The 17586-nt window shown below is 50.7% G+C and overlaps 5 protein-coding genes across 6 annotated transcripts; 3 read left to right on the top strand and 2 right to left on the bottom strand.

Moving 5' to 3' along the window:
* Positions 1–904: 904 nt before the first annotated feature.
* On the top strand, positions 905–2347 carry PV06_08881 (uncharacterized protein; the record flags this gene model as incomplete). Its single annotated transcript, XM_016410263.1, has 1 exon — positions 905–2347. One exon carries the CDS (start codon positions 905–907, stop codon positions 2345–2347), a length of 1443 nt encoding a protein of 480 aa, XP_016259285.1.
* Positions 2348–2843: 496 nt separating this feature from the next.
* Positions 2844–5166, top strand: PV06_08882 (uncharacterized protein). Its single transcript, XM_016410264.1, has 4 exons — positions 2844–3494; positions 3613–3627; positions 3755–4156; positions 4310–5166. The coding sequence occupies exons 1-4, from the start codon at positions 3144–3146 to the stop codon at positions 5030–5032; spliced, it is 1491 nt and encodes a 496-aa protein (XP_016259286.1). The 5' UTR covers positions 2844–3143; the 3' UTR covers positions 5033–5166.
* A 602-nt stretch (positions 5167–5768) lies between these two features.
* On the bottom strand, positions 5769–8179 carry PV06_08883 (uncharacterized protein; the record flags this gene model as incomplete). Its single annotated transcript, XM_016410265.1, has 2 exons — positions 5769–7671; positions 7725–8179. The coding sequence occupies 2 exons, from the start codon at positions 8177–8179 to the stop codon at positions 5769–5771; spliced, it is 2358 nt and encodes a 785-aa protein (XP_016259287.1).
* An 840-nt stretch (positions 8180–9019) lies between these two features.
* Positions 9020–10125, bottom strand: PV06_08884 (uncharacterized protein; the record flags this gene model as incomplete). Its single annotated transcript, XM_016410266.1, has 1 exon — positions 9020–10125. The coding sequence occupies exon 1, from the start codon at positions 10019–10021 to the stop codon at positions 9020–9022; it is 1002 nt and encodes a 333-aa protein (XP_016259288.1). The 5' UTR covers positions 10022–10125.
* A 1573-nt stretch (positions 10126–11698) lies between these two features.
* PV06_08885 lies at positions 11699–14786 on the top strand. Of its 2 annotated transcripts, XM_016410268.1 has the most exons (3): positions 11699–12735; positions 12788–13319; positions 13371–14786. In XM_016410268.1, the coding sequence occupies exons 1-3, from the start codon at positions 12349–12351 to the stop codon at positions 14276–14278; spliced, it is 1827 nt and encodes a 608-aa protein (XP_016259290.1). In that variant the 5' UTR covers positions 11699–12348; the 3' UTR covers positions 14279–14786. The 2 variants fall into 2 exon arrangements, with proteins under 2 accessions (XP_016259290.1, XP_016259289.1); XM_016410267.1 differs by having other exon boundaries at positions 12788–14786.
* Positions 14787–17586: the final 2800 nt, after the last annotated feature.

Consider the following 17586-nt stretch of genomic DNA (forward strand, 5'->3'; position numbering starts at 1 on the left):
CATCAGGATTGAAATCATGGCTTGCATGAATGACGGCGTAATATGTGTCATTTCGAGTCTGCTTTTTCTGAGGCTTCTGGACCATTGAGATTACCTAACTACTTGAGGTCAACACTTGTACAAACTCGGGACTCCGTACTCGTATCGATCATAACCTCCGTACCAGGTCATCAAACTCTACTCCTCTAGCCTGAAAAGCCGAGATTTGGCTCCTCTTGCTAGAAAGGGCGAGGCTGTGAATGAGTAAGGGAAGGGTCATCATCATACTCCGTATTGATAGCGGCATTGGATCGGAACGAGGCAGCTTCAAACAACAATGCACGGAAGAGGTCGAGGGCCTTAAAATCCTATGTCTTTCTGTCTGACAAAAATTCCCACGCAATTGACCACTATATCTTGCAGAAGCCACCCCCCAATCCCGTCGTCTGACAATCGAAATTCAGCAGGTCCATAACTAAACACAAATAACCAGAGCCACATTTCCATCATCGTCTTCTCCTTCTTCCACTTTTTCTGAGATCGTTCCTAGTGGCATATTGTGGCGCTGGACACTATTTCAAATAGCAGAATGGTCAATGTATTGCTCAGGTCATTCACTCTCTCACTTTGCAAAGATCACTAGCTTACCATCGGATCTCAAATTGCCAGAACAACGCGGGCCCCAGTGTCTAATTTAGTCAGATCAAAGCCCAGAAAAGTCCCACGACGACGGCAGATGCGTATTCGTTTACCAATGATGTTTAACTGATATCACTGACAATTTGTAAAATGGACCTTTGCCATACTAGGAGGTAGGTGACCAGGCCCGTTATAAAGGCGAAAAGGAAGGAATGTTTTGTTATCATGTATTCTTCATCTGCCACTTCACCAACCCCTACGAGATCACTTGTCCTCACAATTAAACATGACCATACGTTGGCGCTCTGCCCTCTTGACAGTCCTCGCGCTCTCAGGCATCATCAGTGCCGCGAATATCACGTCAAGCACGACCTGTGACGCACAGTGTCAGTCACTCAGCGCGACCGCTTCATCCTGGGAGTCCGACCAACATGCCGACCCAGACTACTCATTCTACACCATCCCTTCCAACTTTTCAGCAAACCTCGCACCAGGTAGTCTACTTCACGTCGAAGAAGCAACAAATCTATCGGTGTACAGTGTCCCCAGTGGCCTTTCCATGTCCCGGATCATATACACCACCACCGACCAGAATGGGACGATACTCCCGGCTTCGGCGTACGTTCTCTGGCCTTACGCGCCGCTTGCCGCTCCTGGCATCCAAGACACCCAGTATCCTCTGGTCGCTTGGGCCCACGGCACCTCTGGCGTTCTGAAGGCTTGTGCCCCCAGCAACTATCGCAACCTACAGTACCACTTCATGGTGCCTTTCCTTCTCGCGTTACAAGGCATGGCCGTCGTGGCCCCCGACTATGCTGGACTCGGTTTCGACTCGTTGCCGTCTGGCAAACCTATCGGGCACCCTTGGTTGAACGGACCGGCTCAAGCCATGAATCTGGCGGATGCCATCACCGCCGTTCGCAAAGCTTTCCCCACTGAACTTCCACCCACGGGCCCATTTGTCGCCATGGGACATTCTCAAGGTGGAGGAGCCGCCTGGTCATTTGCCGAACAACTGGTCATGAAGCCAATTCCTGGATATCAGGGTACGGTGGCCATCGCTCCTCCCACACGTACGTTCGATCTATTAGCGCAGGCCATGTTGAACAGCACCCAACCTTGGGCTCAGACACTTCTCAGTCAGCAACCTTCCCTCGTCCACGCCGTCACGGCCGTATTTCCCGCTTATAACGATTCCGGGATGACCCCGCTGGCCTACGATAGATTCCATAACGTGCTGGAGCCGCTTCAAGGTTGTCTCCCTACGGTCAGCGAGGTCTTTGCGGATGTGCCGCTGAACCAACTCACGCGCGCGGGGTGGAACAATGACAGCTCGGTTGAGAGGTATGCAGCCATGTCCGAAACTGGACGCAAGAAGTTCAAGGGTCCGTTGCTGGTGCTTGCTGGTGAAGATGATCTGGTCGTGCCGTTGTTCACGGTCGACTCTGCAGTAAACGACACTTGTACAATGCTCTCGCAGCAGAAATGGAATGAATCTTTGCAAATGGTCACGTACTCGGCCATGAACCACTTCCCCACCATCCAAGCCAGCGAGATGAGATGGTTGACATGGGTCAAGGACCGATTTGCCGGCAAGCAGATTCCCTCCAGTGGGTGTGTGAGGAACTCGGTCAAGGGACTCAAGACCGACTCTACATATCAATCACTCGGTCCAAACTTCCTGGAACTGTGGGCAAGTCCTAATGAGGCATGGAAACTTGCGTTGTGAGAGAGATGGGATGTTACTGTACATATTATTGACATTACGGAAACAAAAGCAGGGTATATATATACTCGTACTCGAAGATTAATGCAAAGATGTCCCGATGAATGGGATTTTGTCCAAGGATGCTAGTTCGGCTACAAGTAACGAGGACTATGGCATCGTCGTTTGTGGCATCCTCGTTTTGACATATCGAGATCCGAATGATTTGTATTTTAATAGGTCCAAAGTCGCGCCAAAGCAATTCATCTGCGGGGCTCGGTCTCTCTTTGTCCTGCTTCGCCGTGGGGGAGTTCATTGACTATATGTCGATCTGGTGGAGATGGTGACAGCATACAAGCATCTACAAGTACGAGCATCCGTACTTATTCAGTTACATGTTCAAGAAATGTTCCGATTAATACTCCGTAAACTTCGTCATTGTAACGCTGTTTTCCGCAATTGACATCTTGGCCTCTTATGCGGACATGGACATCAGGCTAATTTCTTGATTAATACTCGTCTCATTGTCAGTATTTTCCACCTCAAGTCTGGCTCTTGAACAAAAACCTCACCGCCTTTTTTCTAAAAGGAAAAAAAGGAAAGGTCACATACCCTAGATTTCAGCATTCGAATCTCCAGTCAAGCAAAGACTGCATACATGGCTTTTGGATACGAGAGGCCACAGTTGACGACGTTACCAACATCACCACCACCACCTTGAGCGACTTGACCTTGGTAATACACATGATTGATGATTGACCATTTCATAGTTCAGTCACGCATCTCATCAACGACCTCCTGAAGAGTCTCTCTCTCAAAAATGGCCACCACACAGACCATGACGATATCGTCAACGTCCACACACGCCACACCACCAGAACCTGAAAGTTTCGAACTCAGCTTCAAATCTCCAGGAAGGTCATTGAGGGAAATATCTCGTCGAGTCGTCAACGGCGGCACATCATCATCATCATCATCATCGTCGCCGTCCCGGACCCAAGAGAATTCATCCTCTTCTGACGAAGAAGATAATATTCGAGATGATGTCGATCCACCTCCTACCGCACAGGTCGTGACACAGAGATGGAACAAACCCAGAGGGAACGTTCCCCGTTTGGGTTTCGCATTTTGGTCATTTATAATTGCTGGCATGAATGATGGTGCTGTCGGCGTATGTGCATCTTTTTTTAGACCCTATCCAATACCTTGTTTCTTGCTTCGAAGACGAACAAAATGTACAAAGTACAAAAGGACACATTTGCTAACACTGCCTGTCAAAACCAATATAGGCTCTTATACCATATGTGAGTCAACTCCCACCACAAGAACACCTCTCTTTCCTTTTCCTTTTTGTCCTGGTGTAAATGGGAAGAGAATGATTGAAATCAAAAAAACAAAATTCTCCATTCTAATCTTTTGTCTCGACAACAGCTCGAATCGTATTACTCGTTGAGTTACACCATCATCTCACTCATCTTCTTGACCCCCTTCGCCGGCTACTCGTTGGCCGCCTTCACCAACGCCAGCATCCACGCCCGATTCGGTCAACGTGGGATCGCCATCATGGCCCCGATATGTCACATCATCACCTACTCCGTCCTGGCCGCGCACCCTCCCTTTCCGGTCCTGGTGGTCGCCAACGCCGTGTCCGGGTTCGGGAACGGTTTGACCGACGCCTGTTTCTGCGCCTGGATAGGCGTCATGGACAACCCCAACGCCGTCCAAGGTTGTCTGCACAGCTGTTACTCCGTCGGCGCCCTCTTGGCTCCCTTGATCGCCACGAGTATGGTGGTCAAGGCCAAAATGCCTTGGTGGAATTTTTATCTCGTCATGGTACGTTCAAATCGGGACCTTTCATCATGTCTTTCGTGGTGGCCTCCGTCCTTCTCCTCCTCCTTCTCCTTCCTTCTGCTCCGTTTTATCCCCCCATTTTCCCAGGGGAAAAAATATCAGGAAGCATTCTAACCTCGTAACTCGTTTTTCCAGGTCGGTGCGTCAGTACTCGAACTTTTCGGGCTGACAATCACCTTTTGGCGCAAGACCGGGGAATTGTACCGACGGGAACACCCTCGCGACGAAATGACAGAGTCTTCGTCGGCATCAGGGTCAGGGTCAGGGTCAGGAGGTGGGACGACGCGAGAGGCGCTCAAGTCGAAAATCACCTGGTTGTGTGCCGCCTTCTTCTTCGTCTACATGGGCATCGAGGTCGGACTGGGAGGCTGGATCGTCACGTTCATGCTCCGGGTCCGATCCGCCTCCCCGTCCGCCTCGGGCTACTCGGGTTCGGGGTTCTGGGCCGGGCAGGCCCTGGGCAGGGCGTGCCTGGGTTTCGTGACGGAGAGGTTCGGCGAGAGGGTCTGCGTCTCGGTCTACCTCGTGGCTTGTTTCGCCCTGGAACTGGTGTTTTGGTTGGTGCCGAAGTTCGTCGTCTCCGCCGTGGCGGTTGCTCTCCTGGGCTTCTTTCTGGGTCCCATGTTCCCGGGAGGGGTCATGATGGCCGCCAAACTCCTACCCCGTCGCATCCACGTCAGCAGCATCGGTTTCGCCATGGCCATGGGGGGGACGGGAGGTACGGTCTTCCCTTTCGCGATCGGAGCCATCGCGGCCAGCAAAGGAGTCAAGGTCCTACAACCCGTCATCCTCAGTCTCATCGTCGTCCTCGTGGGGATCTGGTTGAGTTTCCCCAAGGTGAAGAAGAGGGAGCAGTGATGTTGTTTTTTTTTCGAGGGCAAAAACACCTGTAAACAGGACCCATACACACTCGTACTCATACAGCCACAACACAGATAGATGCCTAGGTGGTATAGAACTCATTACATACGCTTACACACAACTTACACCACTACACCCACGGATGTGTGTACACTTACACACATAGGGCGGTACGCCGACAACAAGAGCACCTTACATGAGGTTACGACTAAACTAGGTACACAAATCAGCGAGTCAGTCCCAGATTCTCCGGCTCGGTCGTCAGATGAAGGGCCACGCAATCCTAAAATACGACCTCTAAGTCGTCAAGAGCAATCCTACTCATCAGAAAAACAGACATGATTGAAACAACTTTTTTCTTTTCTATCAGGATAAAATCATCACCACCTCTCCAGTTTGGGAGAGAGAGAGAGGACTCACTAAAGCCATGTCGCATCATGGCTGGATATCATCAAAGACTGCCGTCTTTACCTCAGTTAGGTAAAGTAACTTCCTCGTAGACCCAGTATCTGGTACAACTCCTCTTCTTCAGATACTATGCTTTGCTTTGACGCATATGGTCCATTTTTTTCATCATCTCATCAAGTTTCGTCACAATAAACCTCGCACTCGATTCGACCCTGTTTTGTCTTGCCGTCTCCTGATGGACTGACTGGATTAACATGTCTCGACCATCTCATGACTTGCTGAACTGAATCTAGCTGCTGAGCCAGCCCTTGGAGAACGGAGCCCTTCAAGAACGACGTTTTTTGGCGGGCAAGTCATTCTCGATGGCTGAGCCCACCCCCGTAACAACACCTCTACCCTTGCTGCGAGTAGCAGGTCCATCATCACCGGCGGACTTTGGAGTGGTGACTGTACTGCTCGGCATGCTCTCAACACGGCCACCGCCATCTTGCTCGTAATCACTGTTGGTCTCATACTTGACTGGTTCGTACTGGTTTCCCACATTGCCATCTGTAGTACCGTCAAATCCAAGGTTGTATTTGCCACCAGTGTTGCTAGGTCCAGCTTGGTCGTTCAGGTTGCCAAACAACTCATCCTCATCCTTGTAATCAAAGTTGATATTGTCATTGTGCCCAGTCGGATCGAGACCTGTGTTTCCAAAATCGTAGTTGGCATTGTTATCACTGCCGTAGTCACCGAAGTATTCAGCTTGATTCAGAAAATCATCAATGTCCAGCGGCGGCGGAGGTAGGTTTTGGCCATCATTGATGCCAGGAATAGAACCGGTAGGACTGAGTGGCTGTAACAGATTGGTCAATGTTTGCACGCTCTTATCTTGCTCGGCTTGGAGTTTGGCGAGATGATCAAGATCGGCACCCGTACTTGCAAGACGACGATGGAAGTTGGCTGGGCCTGGTGGCGGAGTCGAGTTGATCAGCGCGTTATCGCTGCCCGATGGCTGCCGGGTCGAGTCATTGATCATCTTCAACACGTCTGCACGCTGGGAGTTGCTCAACGGTCCCGCCCCTCCAGATGCCTCTAGGTTATTGAGCACGTTGGAAAAGTCCTGCGCTGGAGTAGTCGGGCTGCCTGAATTGTTGCGGGCGTTGGCATTCTGAATCATGGACATCATGTCACGTTGAGGAACGTTTTGGGCCTGATTGGCTGGTTGAGATGGTATTGCAGTATCGGGGCTGTTTACACCTGGATCAAAGACCTCCTCAACATTAGGAGCGAAGTTGGTCTGTTGAGTGTTGCGAACTCCCTGTGATCTGGCTGTATAGGGACTGTTGGAGGCGCTTGCTCGAGGAGAAATGGTGCTTGCTCGACCTTGGTGGCCAGTGCCATTGGTCAAGAGGAGGGGCTGTCGCTTGAACGGCTTTCCTAGACCCGGGCTGTTTGTCTCAAAGTTGATGTCATTGATTGGGAAATCTCCAACGTCGACTACATTGGCTTGGCTCGTACCGTCGACAGGCATGGCATTGTTGCCGAAAAGCGCAGCCATATTTGGGATACCGTCATGACCACCTTGGATGCTGCGGTTGTACACAGTGGCAAGGAAAGTCAGGATGGCATTAATTGAGTTCTCGTGTCGATTGTGTTGGTCTTGGAATGTCGCTGCCTGACCGTACAGCTGTTCATGCTCGCGCTTGATCTGCTGCATCATGCGGCCGATCTGAGCTTGCTGATGCCTAATCGCAGCCAGTTCGCGCTGCACACTCTTGAATTGTTCTTGAGTCAGGGCCGTCTGGGTGTTTCCCAGGGTGAGTTGACCTGGATGTGGTCGAACACGAGTCTCCGTTGTGGGTATGCCTTCCTCGCCATACTCTTCCACCTCTTCTTCGTTGGCATCATTGTCCGTTTTCTTTCTCTTCGAGGATGGTCCGGATGCATTCTTAGGCTTTTGGATCAACCACAAGAGATCAGGGTGGCCACGGCGGAAGTAAGGATTGGAATATTCACTTGGACTCTTGTTCTTTCTTTCACTCGCCCGCATTGAATTATCAGAAAGACCCACTTTCTTGTGGAAACCGTACATGTTCAGCTGGCGAACGAAGGACGCATAGTTGTTGTGCTTGAACAACTCGGGGATGAGCGTTTTCGCGAATTCATCCTCGTCGAGGACGATGAACGAATTACCATCGTCGGACCAGCGGATGAGATCAGTATTCCTGCCATCTTCGAGAAAGCTGTATATAGTCAGCGCTGTCTATTTCACTTTTACCTATGACGGGAAAATCACCTGTTTAATTTCTGGACAAAAGGAGGAATCTGTTTTCTTTTCGCTTGCGCCTCTCTCTTCGCAACTTGTGCCCGAGCCTCGAGTACGGTTATGTCGTCAGCCCACTCAGCTTCCTGACCATGAGGCGCATTCGCGTTGTCCATCCACGCACTCGCGTCCTGATCGATCCGAGGATGAGCAGGTGCGGCGAGTTGGGTCATGGGTCTCCGGGTCAGTTGGGTAGAGGTTTGCGGCGGAGGGTTGGCTTGAGGGAAGGTGTTCGCATTCATTACATAACTGTTATCGTTGTAAGGGACAGCCGGTTGACCAGTCTGACCCCATTGGAAGAACTCATCATTTGAGAGATCATGTCCTCCCATGCCGTCGGGGTATGCGGGTGTAGGATTCTGCATCTGAGGAGGATATGGGTCCGCGCCAGGCGCAGGACGCTTCCTCGAGAAACCCTGTGAAGCCATCCAGGCGATGATAGCGGGTATTTAGAACTAGACTCGAGATATCTTCGTAAGACAATCGTCTGTGATTTTGTGGTTCAACAGATTTAATTTTGTGGTAGAATTCGTGGAAATATCAGCCAAGCCACAGCGATGACCCCGACCAATAAAGCACAAAACGACGACTAAGCGGTTATGTCTGCAACGCGCAAGGTAGGCTCGAGGTTTGATATATGGGTGGGTGGAGGAAGGCAGTCTGAGCAGGCGGGAGGAATCTGTCGGGTGCGCGATAGGTGAGCGACTGTGCAGACGGTTCACAGGATCTGGGGGGGGGATACGTGGGATAAAGAAGTCGTCGCTATTCAGAGCATATAGGCGACATATAATGAAAAGTCTGATAGACTGTATAGAGAAAGAATATGCAAATGTGGCATTTGGTAAAAAGCTGCGACTCTCAGGCTGGGTATTGTTGTAGTACCTGAGGAGCCTATGACATCGGGTCCCCAGTTCCGGTCATTCGACTACTAAAAGCCTTAATTAGTCCGTAAAGGCACCGGCGAGGATGTGAGGACCGTTCAAAATAATCCCACCACAGAGTTCAATTCGAGAAGACGCAGATACCACAGTCGATGCTCCACCGTTGTTGCATGGTGCCACTTTTGGCCGCTTTCTCCCAGTCCTGCCGGAACAATGACCCGGATTAGACTGGGTGCTTCAGGCCAACAATATGGAAAATGGAGCACGGAATGCTTTGACGATTGGGACTCAAAACGAATGAGAAGAATGGCTACCCGAGTATAGGAACGCGACCTCTTGGAGTCCCCATCTTGTAATTGATCTGGCAAGACAGTGGACTTGTATATATCAAGGCTTTGACTGACCGATCAGAGCGCGGAAGCGAGCGACGGCACTCTCCCAATGCTGCGGATGCTTCTCTGCGAATTGCTTAACTTTATCTATCGCCTCCCAGTCTTCCTGTATATGCCTCGGACTCTTGGTTCCGTTGAGGATTGTAATATTCCCAAGCGCAAGCACGAGACAGTACAGTGCCGACTGAGTGCTGATGCCCACCTGGTTTGCAAGGGACCCGACCTCTGCCGACCAGACAAGCTTCGGATTGGCGCTCAGAGTCCAGAAACTCTCGTATAGGATGTTCTTCTCTTGACAGAATTTGCGCACTCCAATGTCGAATTTTGTCGAGGGATAAAAGCGGTTCTGCACCACACTTGGTTTGATGGTTGACCGCTCATACAATTCCATCAGTGTGAATAGGTTACAGTTGGAGATGCCCAAGTTGCGGATCTCATTAGGCACATATTGTTCCAGGGCGCGCCATACCTCCAAGGTCTCGTCAAATGTGTCCATAGGAGAATGCAGAACAAGGGTGTCAATGTACGGATCTTTTACATCGCCCTCCTTCACCACATTGGCAAAATTGAAGTTCAGTAGTGAGCTCATGATAGAAGCGTTCACCTGCTCTATCAAGGGACTATCCTTGTCGTAAGGCATGTGGTCAGGATCTTGGCCTTGAACACTTGTGAATTTGGTCTGTAAGTAGAGGTCTGATCGTTTGACCTTTGCATCATTGATCGCTCTGGCAATTCCTGCAGCCACGAGGTCTTCCCTGTAATGCTTCGGCTGAGCAGCCGTGTCAACAGCTGTGAAGCCATTGCAAAGAGCTTGATAGACCAGATCTGTGGTGGCCTCTTTCTTCCAAGCCGTTCCATAAATGAAGGCAGGGATCAATTGCTTGCCGGAGATATGCGGTGCATGTAGGACCAGCTTCTCGAAAATTGCCGAAGTCATGTTCGCTTCATGTGGCTGACGAGACGGATTGAGCACCTCACAAGTAGCATCGCCAGGCATTCGCCTTTGTACGCGTACTCTGGGGTTGATGATCAGCGACGTGTGTAATGACCAGGGTCAATGCCTAGGCGTGATAAAATGGCAACCGCAAATTCAAAGGGAAGAACTACTGGACCCTAGTCCACTTCTACTGTCCACGGTCGACGGGGATCATGGAAAAGGGGGTATCGCGTTGCTGTCGGTCTGGCTGGCTGCAGAATATCCTGATGATCCCCGATAAACCTGTTTGTGCTTGATGCATAGCTAGTCAAATACTACGTGTCTAGATCCTATGGAAATCAGTTGCAGCTGTCAGGATTGAGTGTGGCGTGTTGCTGCAGCCTGTGACACTCCCCAAGCATCTGCTCTCAACCGCCACGAGGAAGACTAGCCTACAAATACCTGGAATACCAGGTCGATGAAGCCTGCAGACTTGCAAGCTGCACCATTCAATGCCCCCAGGGGCCGGAGAGGCTTCTGATTCGCAAGCTGGGACACATCCGCGCCTAGAATGCAGATCTCTTTTCCGGTCTACTGGGTAAGTTGATCACAGGGACACGGTAACTTACCAGTCAAGCCAAGGCAGCGGCCGACGAAGGATTGAATTGATGGACACTTGTATCTGGTCTCTACAGTGACAGATCCGAACGGCTGTGTAGTGTTCGTCAGGTAGAAAGTCCAGGTTTTTCGAGGTTGGGGCCGACCCAATTGCCACCACAATCTCGTTGTACTCCGTACCATGGTCGATGAGGGCCTGTTGCGGAATCAGTGATATTAAATGGCCGGGTCTCGGAGTAGTTCGTGGTGCGGACAGCAGATCGCTCCATGCGACCGGGTATGCAAGTATTACTGATGTTCAAGAATTCTATCGCTAGACAGTTGAATGCAGTCATAATTGGGAAGCCAAGGCTCTGGTCAACGGGGCGAACGACCCTGGACGGCGAGCGACAGTGGTGATATGCCATCTGCTAACAGCTTACGGTATGGCTGAAGACAGAATAAAGGGGTAGAAAGGAGTGGAAGTGGGAACGAGGCTCCGACGGCATGGCTTTTGGCAGAAACGCTCTCCTGGCGTCAGCGGAACGATGCTATACGGAGTAGAGGAGGCACATATGAAACCCGGGCACCAGATCTTCATGGTTAGCACTGGGTAATTTGTATTAGTGGCAACCCCCATCATCGTGTGCCCTACTCCGTACGTGGACTGGCTGTGAGAGAAAGTGTTCAACAGGGGGGAATGGGAAGGTCATGGATGAGTTTGATTGCGTCTGCGCTCGGCTCTCGAAGGAGGGTGGACTCGGAAGATGGTGCGATGGGGAAGATTGGTAGCCTTTTCACTAGGTCAGTAGCCGTAGCAGCCAAAAGAATGGGCGGCCAGAGATGTCCAGGGCCTGGGTTTTTCTTTGGGCCTTCTGCAGCACGTACGGGGTAGGTGGGAGCCATTGAACAGGGACTGTGCATTCTCTTCTGTTGCTCCGGGGGATCGCGTGGATGCGCGTCAGGCAGATGGGATGAGCGTCTGTGTGATGGCTGCAAAATAATAGTGCCATGCTTGGTGCTGAAAGGTGCTAAGAAAGCAGAGGAGGGATTGGTAGATGCGTTAATTGGATCAAGTGGAGGTGGGAGCAGGAGGAACTGATCAGACTCTCCCGGCTGTCAATGGGCAGTTTTAATCTTCTCCTCGATGCATCCAACGACCCTCCCGAAAGGCGACGAGTCCCTAGTCCGTCCACCAAACTGCTCGCTTCTCCTAATTTCTTGCCAAAACACATCTCCATCCTAACGCCTCATTCATTCGAATTTCATCTCTCTCTCTTCATATCATCCAGGTCGTCTCTGTTGCATGCCTCGTTCGCTTGCAATCATCGCCGTCCTTCCATCCTTACACGTCGTCCTATCGACCTGTCTATCCTTGATCATGTTTCCCTGAACGACCTCAAACGCAGCTGTCCAAAATTTCCCACGTCTGTCCCTGCCTATTCCAAGTCCACTCGACTCATTGATCTTTTCACGTCGGCCTCATCTCGGCGCACCTCTGTTCACCACGCTTGAATGACACCATTAGACCCTCGAATCAACATTCAGAACCAGCTTTTATGATCGTATTTGACTGCTGAGTCCTTTGCGACAATCTAGCTCATAATTGATCCGCATCTCTCGCAACTCCCTTTCTATCCTCACGGCCTCACACCAAGTGCCTAATAACAAAACCAAAATACGACACAACACCATCTTCTGAAGGAGGAGAAAAATTCCATCTTCAGAGCCCCTGCGATATCACGATAAGAACGATCACCGTTCGTTGCAACACCGAGAAGTAGAATTAAGAAAAAAATTGCACGGATACCATGGCAACGTTTTCGAATGCTTCCGAGCCATTTTACGATGGGCTGACAGACTCTTCTCCGCGAGCGTTTCGCAATCCTCCCTTGAACCGACAGATGGGAAGAAATGAAGGATATGGAGGTGCCAATCAGCCAATGTTCGGCAATGAGGGTCCTCTCCCATCCATGCGCTTTGATAACATGAGAGACAATTTTGGCGCGCCGATGCCAAACCCAGGCGCAGGAAACGTACACTTCCCCTATGATGCAGGCGCGGCCCAGACTTGGAATTCCACTGCCCCTTCGAACATGCAATCTTTCGGCAACGGCATGGGGACTATGCCTCAAAACCCGACCTACGGGCCATCTCGAGGCGTAAAGCCCAGTCGAGGCCGTGCCGCCATCTCCAATGTAAGTAATCCCAATACTCACTGGTGAAGACTGAACTGATTTGTTACTCCAGTTATGGTTCCAAGAACAACCTGGTCCAATGCAACAGTCCCAACAACATCCTTCTCTTGTTGGCCCTCGAGCTGGGCCTCAAGGGCGTAACGATCCCAACGAAGACGACGATGAATTGATCCCGACAGCCATAGTAATCAAAAACATTCCATTTGCTGTCAAGAAAGAGCAACTCGTTCAGCTTATGGTCGACATGAACCTGCCTTTGCCGTACGCGTTCAACTACCATTTCGATAATGGCGTGTTCCGAGGATTGGCCTTTGCGAATTTTACTTCGCCCCAGGAGACCGAACAGGTTATACAAGCGCTGAACCATATGGACCTGAGTGGACGCAAGCTACGAGTCGAGTATAAAAAGATGCTTCCATTGGCCGAGCGAGAACGCATCGAAAGAGAGAAGCGTGAGCGCCGCGGCCAACTGGAAGAACAACATCGGCCGGTGCCTCAGTCACAGCTTCACAATCAACTCTCGTTATCGTCGATCCCGAGGAACACTCCATCACCCCTATCTCATCGCGGCGGCAACAAGCCTGGTACGTCTGCCATACCTGGATCGCCCGGGAATGGCCTAACCTATACAACAGATATCGACATGAATGATCCCAAAACCTTGGAATTCTACACGGAAATGACCCTTTTCAAGAGAGATGTTAGCCGCGAAGTGCTCATATTTCCTCCCACCCTGGACCCTGCCTCCCGTCGAATTGTTCATACGCTTGCACACCACATGGGTCTGATGCATACCTCTCGTGGAAGTGGCGATCAACGCCAAGTGCACATTCATAGAGCCGCCCCGGGGACCAACGTTAGCCCACCACTTCCCGGACCTTTCGGCGGTAATGATGGCCTGAGGCAAACTCTCGGTCGCTCCTCCACCGCCGACTTCGCCGAGAGCAGACAGTATGAAGGCCCCGTCTTCAATACTCTACGCGGTCAGTCGTCCGTCGGACTTTTGGATGTCGACTCAAACGCCTTCAACAGAGTTGCTGATAACAATCTTCGCAATGCAAAGTCGTTCGCAGACCTGCGCTCCTGGAGTCCATCACCAGTTCCTTCCTCTGCCAGCTTCCCAGCTGCTCTGCAGACCAATGGGGCACGTCTTCAAGGCTTGAACGACACCGCCGGCTCTAATACACCCACGTTGCCTGTGAACGCTACTGCCTCTAACCCAGGCCCCAACAGAGACGAACCTTTCTTGATATCCGCGTTCAACAACATGTCAGTTAGTAGTGGAGGAAACCAGACCAGTCCTAGACGTCAACGAAGCTTCTTCGGCAATGGACCCGAATGGAGCGACAACCAGAATTATCAAGGCGCAGGCCCTATTGGCAGTAAACGAACCGTCAGTATCGGACCAGAGCCAACTCCGCAAACCTCCAACCCAATGCGCCAGTCACGAGGACCCAGTGCCAACAACACCATCGGATTTCGCCGCCAAAATGGACGTGGCAGTGACGAAATGAGAGCGGCCGCTTCAGCGATCGCCGAATGAACAAGACATATCCCCAATATACCCCCTATGATGATGCTCGTAACTGAGCGAATGACGAGTCAATGATCCACGAATGACACGACCATCCTCCAACCTAAAACACAAAAGTTAGACGCATAGGGCAGCCTTGCACGACTGCATGATTGGACTACAGAAAAAGATTGTTGTAACGACTTGACAGGCTTCATGGTGCGGCAATACAGCATTATATTTCATGAGAACGCCGAGAAGACTGATTGATTGACTTGTATACTTTTTCCATTTGTGGGATCTTGAGGTGGTCAGGTGATGCATGTCTAGGCGTTGATTATCGAGGATCACTTGGAGCAAGAGACGGCATGGCTTGCCTGTTGTATGCCGGGTTAGATACGATGGAGCTAGCCTCCCTTATCTTGCTCGATTGGTGTGTGGTTACTGAGATTGATGTATAAGTTACACTCGTTTTAATTAGCTTAGCAGAAACCCGAGGGCTTCTGCACGTAATACCGAATGCTGCGTTATTTAAAAAGTCTTTGACATTCGTCATGCTCTGACTGCACTTGTGTGCAGGCAACTCTCGACGTTTGATACTTGTATATGATTGGTAACGTCCTCGTTCGACCCGGTGCAATACTCTGTAACCTGTACTCCGGTACTACGTACTCTGTTCGTACTCGTATGTGGTCTGGTCGATTACCTAAGGCAACGCCAAGACTTGGAGATAATGAATCTGCTCGCATTTCAACTTCCTTCGACCCCTATCTGGTCAATCTCAACATGTTGTTATGAGGTCTGCGAGACCAGAAGACTTCTAGGTATTGTATTGTTGTGCTTCCTGGTCTTTGCATTTCTGCGCGTGCAACTCTGCGGTCTGCGCCCCGGCGAAAATGCACGGACAGGCAAAGCCGTCACTCCGTTGAGTGAGGTCTCTACCTCAACGGTCGTCCTTTGTACGATCTCTTTTTTCTTTGCTGATACATTGGTCTTGTGAGAAGCCGGCTCAGGAAACACTGTGACCATCTTACAGACTGCCAGAGACTACGAGTGTCATCACCCAGCGCGATATCCTTCGTTGCGGCCACGATTGTCGAGCACCAGACGCCAAGCTAACACTAACCACTTTAGGCCTAGTATATCCATTGTTATTCCGAACCGATCTGCGCCTGCTCATTATCCTCTGCAGGTCATTCCTGCCACCCAGTTTTGCTTTTACCTTCGTGCCGTACTTTATCAACACCACATCAGACGCGTCGTCGATACTCCATCCATCGCATCCCACCACAACTTTTGGCGCGTATTCAAACAGACACCCAAAACTCATTCATCAATATCTTTCGCAATGGCCGGAGGCAAGGGAAAGAGCATTGGCGGAAAAGCCACAGGCGCAAAAGACTCCTCCGTGAAGAGTCAGAAGTCACACAGTGCGAAGGCTGGTTTGCAGGTGAGCATTTTCATGTCTTTCGCTCAATGTTGCTCAATGTTATGCGAGAGACGCGCTTCATTGCCGTTTCAATTCGGACAATCACACGCGCGCAAAGCGTCGACGCATTGTGTTCGGCCGATCCCAGCATTGATTAGGCAGCACTGCCCTTCTTATTTTCTCATCTTGGTTTCGCCTCCTCTGGCTGCGCGCATTATTTTCAGATTGATGGCAAAGCACTGACGCGTCATTTAACAGTTCCCATGTGGCCGAGTCAAGCGTTTCCTCAAGAACAACACTCAGAACAAGATGCGCGTTGGCGCCAAAGGTATGATTTCTGTGCGCGTAGATTTTCATGGAAAGATGTTGACCCTTTTTGTAGCCGCCGTCTACGTCACCGCTGTGCTGGAATACCTCACCGCTGAAGTCCTAGAACTCGCAGGCAACGCCGCCAAGGATCTGAAGGTCAAGCGTATTACCCCTCGACATCTCCAACTCGCAATCCGTGGCGACGAGGAATTAGATACTTTGATCCGCGCGACCATCGCCTTTGGTGGTGTTCTCCCACACATCAACAGAGCACTTCTCCTCAAGGTCGAACAAAAGAAGAAGAGCAAGGCTGAGTAGAAGATGTGCGACAATAGACACGCAAACAGAGTCGAATCGTCGGCGTCTATCGGGCATTCTACAATCAGGCGGACATGAAGGCGTTGCTGGGCTACGGGGAAAATCATTGAGATGATTGTACGATGATGGTACTTGTGTTTTTCTGCCAACAACCAAAGAGGAAATGGATCTAAATCCCAGGAGGTTATCGTTGCATGTGTGTGTTGTTATTGCTTTCCGGTATTGGAAGAGGATCCGGTCTGCGACCTGGCTGCGAGGCTGGCTCGCTCAAACAGAACACCCTCTCTTTGCTAGCTTTTCGTATGAAATTGTTCTGATCTATTATTAGGGATTTTGTGTTTTACTGTCCCTCACTTGCCGCCGTCTGCCTATATTTTGTGAGACACGCGCGTACTTGGATTCGATTGCTGTTTTTGACCAAATTATGTTCGGACAATTGCGTGAACTCGTGTTACCATGAATGATCTCAGTGCGCATCAGCAACCAACAGAACTATCCTCAGACTTGAAATCTAGAAGAGCGATACGGAGTACTACAAGTCCATTACCTCCCGGCGCCTTGGTCAGAGGAATGGCTCCGTATGTTCCCTGGTTATTTCGCCATGCTGGATGTGTCAGGCCACGAGTATCCGTCTCAGTCAGGCAACATCCAATCCAACGACCCCACGACTCTCACTTCACCGCTCATCGCGCGCCTTGGAGGATGGCAGTTTGAGCCCGACTCGTAGGAGGGGACACCGTACGGTAAGAGGCAGACATTGTCGGGGGAGGGGGGTCTGGTACGCCCTATAGGGAGACGGCAGAAGTAGGAGAATTGGTGATTGGATTCAGGAAAAAGGTACGTATGTTTACCCCCGTCGACCCGACATGTGTTGGGAAAAAGTCACACAGGGTCCGTGTGACGACCGAAGATTTCCCCGTCCAAAGACTCGGAGGCTGAGACGGTTGCCGGCGAGAGAGAAGCGAGGCGTGTGGAAATCGTCGATGTTGGGACATGCCGACTGTCGATGCCGGTGTTTGAAGACCCCAAGGGTTGTCTGAGCGCCCAAATACGGAATTGGAACATTGTTGCTTCGTCCTCGATCTGTTCCTCTTTCAATGTGCGCGTTTGCTTCTTCACGCCGATATATCGGGATTGAGCCGGGACTCTGATTTGTTACAAATGGTGAATCCTAGGTGCGTCAGTCTCTTGAGTTTCCAAACCCAAACTGTGATCAAGTGTTCGTTGCCATGTCGTTCTGTTTTTGTTTTATCAGAGTCGTCAGATCGGTCCTGTACAAGCG

The sequence above is a fragment of the Exophiala oligosperma genome, assembly GCF_000835515.1.
Source record: "Exophiala oligosperma strain CBS 72588 unplaced genomic scaffold supercont1.9, whole genome shotgun sequence".
Classification (NCBI taxonomy): domain Eukaryota; kingdom Fungi; phylum Ascomycota; class Eurotiomycetes; order Chaetothyriales; family Herpotrichiellaceae; genus Exophiala; species Exophiala oligosperma.